Source organism: Neophocaena asiaeorientalis, unplaced genomic scaffold (genome assembly GCF_003031525.2).
Source record: "Neophocaena asiaeorientalis asiaeorientalis breed wild unplaced genomic scaffold, Neophocaena_asiaeorientalis_V1.1 scaffold469, whole genome shotgun sequence".
Taxonomy (NCBI): domain Eukaryota; kingdom Metazoa; phylum Chordata; class Mammalia; order Artiodactyla; family Phocoenidae; genus Neophocaena; species Neophocaena asiaeorientalis.
Genome location: NW_020172691.1, coordinates 2106927 through 2110972, shown reverse-complemented (window position 1 = coordinate 2110972; position 4046 = coordinate 2106927). Strand labels below are relative to the sequence as shown.

The 4046-nt window shown below is 67.1% G+C and overlaps 2 protein-coding genes across 2 annotated transcripts in view; one reads left to right on the top strand and one right to left on the bottom strand.

Moving 5' to 3' along the window:
* GRIN3B (glutamate ionotropic receptor NMDA type subunit 3B) overlaps positions 1 to 2231 on the top strand; it is a 9568-nt gene extending 7337 nt beyond the window's left edge. The window contains 7 exon segments of the mRNA XM_024740005.1: positions 439 to 584; positions 643 to 758; positions 861 to 1009; positions 1340 to 1504; positions 1603 to 1661; positions 1813 to 2032; positions 2034 to 2231. Of these exon segments, the coding sequence (XP_024595773.1) occupies positions 439 to 584; positions 643 to 758; positions 861 to 1009; positions 1340 to 1504; positions 1603 to 1661; positions 1813 to 2032; positions 2034 to 2231 (1053 nt within the window).
* An 80-nt stretch (positions 2232 to 2311) lies between these two features.
* The window catches only part of TMEM259 (transmembrane protein 259), a 7456-nt gene continuing 5721 nt past the window's right edge, over positions 2312 to 4046 (bottom strand). Inside the window, 4 exon segments of the mRNA XM_024740004.1 lie at positions 2312 to 3455; positions 3570 to 3669; positions 3742 to 3874; positions 3963 to 4046. The exon segment at positions 3963 to 4046 is cut by the window's right edge and continues 82 nt beyond it. Coding sequence (XP_024595772.1) covers positions 2910 to 3455; positions 3570 to 3669; positions 3742 to 3874; positions 3963 to 4046 — 863 coding nt within the window. The 3' untranslated portion in view covers positions 2312 to 2909.

Here is a 4046-nt window from a genome sequence, read left to right as displayed (position 1 = left end):
GCGGTGGGAAGGTGTGGGGTGGCTCGAGAGTGGGTCTTGGACGCGGTGAGCTTGGGGTTCCCGGGGGACCCTAAGGAGAGACGCAGCGGGTGCGGCGGAGGCGGAAGTGTGGAGTTAAGGGCCTGGAGATGGACATGAGGGTTTTAGAACATTTTCAACTGGGCGGTCCTGCCCCCAGGGGACACTGGGCCATGTCCTGGCACATCTGTGGTTGTCAGACTAGGGCAGGGGGCTCCTGGCATCTAGGAGTTGGGGCCAGGGATGCTGTTCCACACCCCACGGAGCCCAGGACGGCCCCCCAGAGATGACGTGGCCCACGTGAGCTGGTTGAGAGCCCTGGGCCCGGGTGCTCCGGGCTGGCGGACGGAACTGGGGTGGGGGAGAGCCAGGCTGGGATCAAGGGCCCCCCACAGGCGCTGACTGGGCGCTGGCCCGCAGCTGCACCACCCGTCCCAGGGCTTCCGCTTCGGAACCGTGTGGGAAAGCAGCGCGGAGGCCTACATCAAGAAGAGCTTCCTGGAGCTGTACGCACACGTGCGGCGCCGCAGTGCGCCCACCACGCCCCACGGCGTCGCCATGCTGACGTGAGGGGGGCGCGCGGGGCGGGGATGCTCACCCCGTCCCCGTCCCCCTCCCGGGCAGAAGCGACCCCCCCAAGCTCAACGCCTTCATCATGGACAAGTCGCTCCTGGACTACGAGGTGTCCATCGACGCGGACTGCAGACTGCTGACCGTGGGCAAGACTTTCGCCATCGAGGGTGAGCGGCCCCCGGGACCAGTGACCTGCGGGCTCCAGGCGGGCACAGCTCCTGTGGGTCTGCGTCCAGCCCGGTCCCAACCCAACGCCCGGCCTCCCCCAGGCTATGGCATCGGACTCCCCCGGAATTCGCCGCTCACCTCCAACCTGTCCGAGTTCATCAGCCGCTACAAGTCCTCCGGCTTCATCGACCTCCTGCACAAGTGGTACAAGATGGTGCCTTGTGGCAAGCGGGTCTTCGCTGTTACAGAGGTAGGGCAGGCCCGGGACGCAGGGAGGGGTAGGCGTGGGGGGCTCTGAGCCTGTGTGTCCTTCACCAAGGTGACCAACCCCTGCTCGTTCCCAAGACTGTGTGTTTGCCTGCTTTTCTGCACCCTGTTCATCCTCCAAAACCCCAGTTCCAGTGGCCTTTCTTCTATGACACCTCACCTCTGAAAATGGAGCCCTAGCCTTCTAATCCGGCTCCACAGCCCCAGGCCCTTCTCTCTGGCCCCACCTCTGCCCCCACCCCCGTCCAAGGCCAGGGCTCCCCAAGGGTCTGCCGTGACCAGGAGGGCTTTTGTGCCTGCGTCCTGCCCGCAGACCCTCCAGATGGGCATCTACCACTTCTCGGGACTCTTCGTGCTGCTCTGCCTGGGCCTGGGCAGTGCTCTGCTCAGCTCGCTGGGGGAGCACGTCTTCTACCGCCTGGCGCTGCCGCGCATCCGAAGGGGCAACAAGCTGCAGTACTGGCTGCACACGAGCCAGGTGAGGAGCGGGGGCTGCGGGATGGAGGGAGTGGGGAGGGCGTGCAGGACGGCCTGCTGCTGACCCGACCCCGACGTGACTTCTGTCTTGGCTCCTAGAGAATCCATCGCGCCCTCAACAAGGAGCCGCCCGACGGGCAGGAGGAGCCGGAGCCGAGGTAAGGGGCCCTGGGGGCCGCTCTCCACCCCAGCAACTCCCATCCCCGCTCTCCAGCCCCGACAGGCTGGATGGACCCTGGGGTCACCAGTCCCAAAGGGCAGAGTGGGACTGTGGGTAGGACGCGGCTGCCCAGCCCCATCCGTCCCCAGGGGTCTCGAGGAGCCTCAGCAGGACACTCTGGCCGCCCCCGCCGGCCCGGGGGGCTGGACACGGGTGCGCCGGGCCTCGGTGAGGGAGTGTCGCACGCACTTCCTGCTGGAGCCGGCCGTGGCCGCCGCCGCTGCCACCACTCCCGTTAAGGATGCCCCAGACGCGGACACGGCTGGGCCGCCTGGGGGCCCCGTCTGGCTCTGCTCCAACGGCCGCCCGCCCCGCCGAGCTGTTCTCGGGCGCCCCACGCCCCGGGGAGCTAGAACAGCTGGAGCAGTGTATCGCAGGCGCACGCGAGAAGCTCCGCCAGGCGCTGGTGCGGCGTGGGCAGCTCCTCGCCCAGCTGGGGGACGGTGCCCGCCACGGGCCGCGCAGCCAGCTCCAGGCCTCCGAGGAAGCACCCATGGCCGCCCAGTGATGCGGGACCAGGCCCTCCTCCACCTGCAGCAGGGGCTCCGAGGGGCCTCGCCCAGCCTCCCCACACACACAAACGCTGGCTGGACGCTGTCAACAGTTTATTCTATATACAAACACCATTTTGTACACTGCAATTAAATAGAGTGGAATGAGCCCTCTGCTCCATTCCTCACGGTGTAACTGGGTTGGGCCACCGGCTGTCTCTTCACCCCGAGCAGGGCAGGACCCTGGCGCCCCCCGTGGCCGCGTCCGGGGCCCCAGCCTGGGCGTGTGGGGTGGCGGTGGAAAGGCACTGCACACGAGGGAGCACCAGCTGAGCCGGCCCCACTCGTTTCACCTTGCTCAGAGGCTTGCCCGTTTTGCCCCGGGACAGCTCACTCTGGACCTTTCACCAACCCCTTGCAGAACCTTCCATGGAGCCCCCATCCCTTCTCCCACCCTGGCTCATCAGCCGGCAGAGTGGGCCCACCATAGACAGGGACAGGCTGCAGGCAGACCCCATGCCCTGGGGGAGAGAAGCCCGCCTCCAAGCAAACCTGATGGACTCCAATACCGCCTAAGGCAGGCTGAGCAGTCCCAGAGCCATTGGGGACAGCCTCCCTGACCCCGGAGGGCTCCGGCCAGGTCACACCCAGCTGGCCTGGATGGCCAGGGACAGAGGCGGTGAGCTGCCCAGGGCTCAGGAGCCGACCTCTGAGGGCGCATCCACTGGAGCCATGGACGCAAGGCTGGGCCCACTCACCCCAGTGGTCTGCGGGGCTGTGTCAGACCCTGGGGAGTCACTTGTGGGGGCACTGTCCTGGGGGGCCCGAGGGAGCGCCCCACTGGGGCTCAGGGGGCTGGCCGGCCGCCGGTCCAAGAGAGAGGCGCTCAGGCCAGATAAGAAGGAGGCGTCTGTGATGATGGCAGCCGTCTCTGCCATCCAGCCCAGGTCACCACTGGCTGCTGCAGCTACCGAGGCCGCCGCGGCCACCAGGGAGCTGGGTGCCTCAGCCATGGGCCCAGGGCCTCCGCCACCACCCTGCAAGCCAGGGCCCAGGGCAGGGGGTTGGCTTGTAGAGTCGGGCGTGGCAGCCGGGGTGCCTCCGTTGTTGTTCAGGTCGTCTGGCAGGGCCGTGGGGCTGCCAGGGCCCAGAGGGGGCGTCTGCAGCAGCATCTCCTGGACGCGGATCTGCTGCAGGATGGCGGGCAGCTCGTAGTGGTGGAAGAAGTAGATCATGGAATGCTGGGGGGCAGGCACTGGGTCAGGCGAGGCCCAAGCAAGAACACAGCCTCCACAGAACCCCCGACAGGCTGGATGGACCCCGGGGTCACCAGTCCCAAGGGCAGCCCACCTCACCTGGATGAAGAGCCAGGAAGTGACGAGGGCCAGGCTGCTGTACTGCCCGTTGAAGCGGTAGTGGTAAGCGTAGAAGGCGAAGTGGTACAGGTAGAAGAACCTGCGAGGGGGACAGTGAGGCGCTGCCCACCCGGCTGCCCCCACCCTGGACCGCACGGACCCCGGTGCCCACCGAAGCCAGTGCCGCTTGCTGGTGTTGGTGTGGCAGCAGATGGCGTCATACTGGTCGGCCAGCCACACGATGAGGATGATGTAGAAGGCCGTGGTAGTGTCGTTGAAGAACTCAGACATGATGGCCTCCATGCCTGTGGGGAGACGGGAGAATGCTGGTTGGGGAGGACGGGCAGGTGACGGCCAGGGCAGGGGGCAGGGCGTGGGGCACAGCGTCCTCACCCACGAGGGCCAGGATGACGGTCAGCAGGGGCGCTGCGGGGAACGCGATGGCCATGTTCATCTCCAGCATCTGCAGCAGGTCCC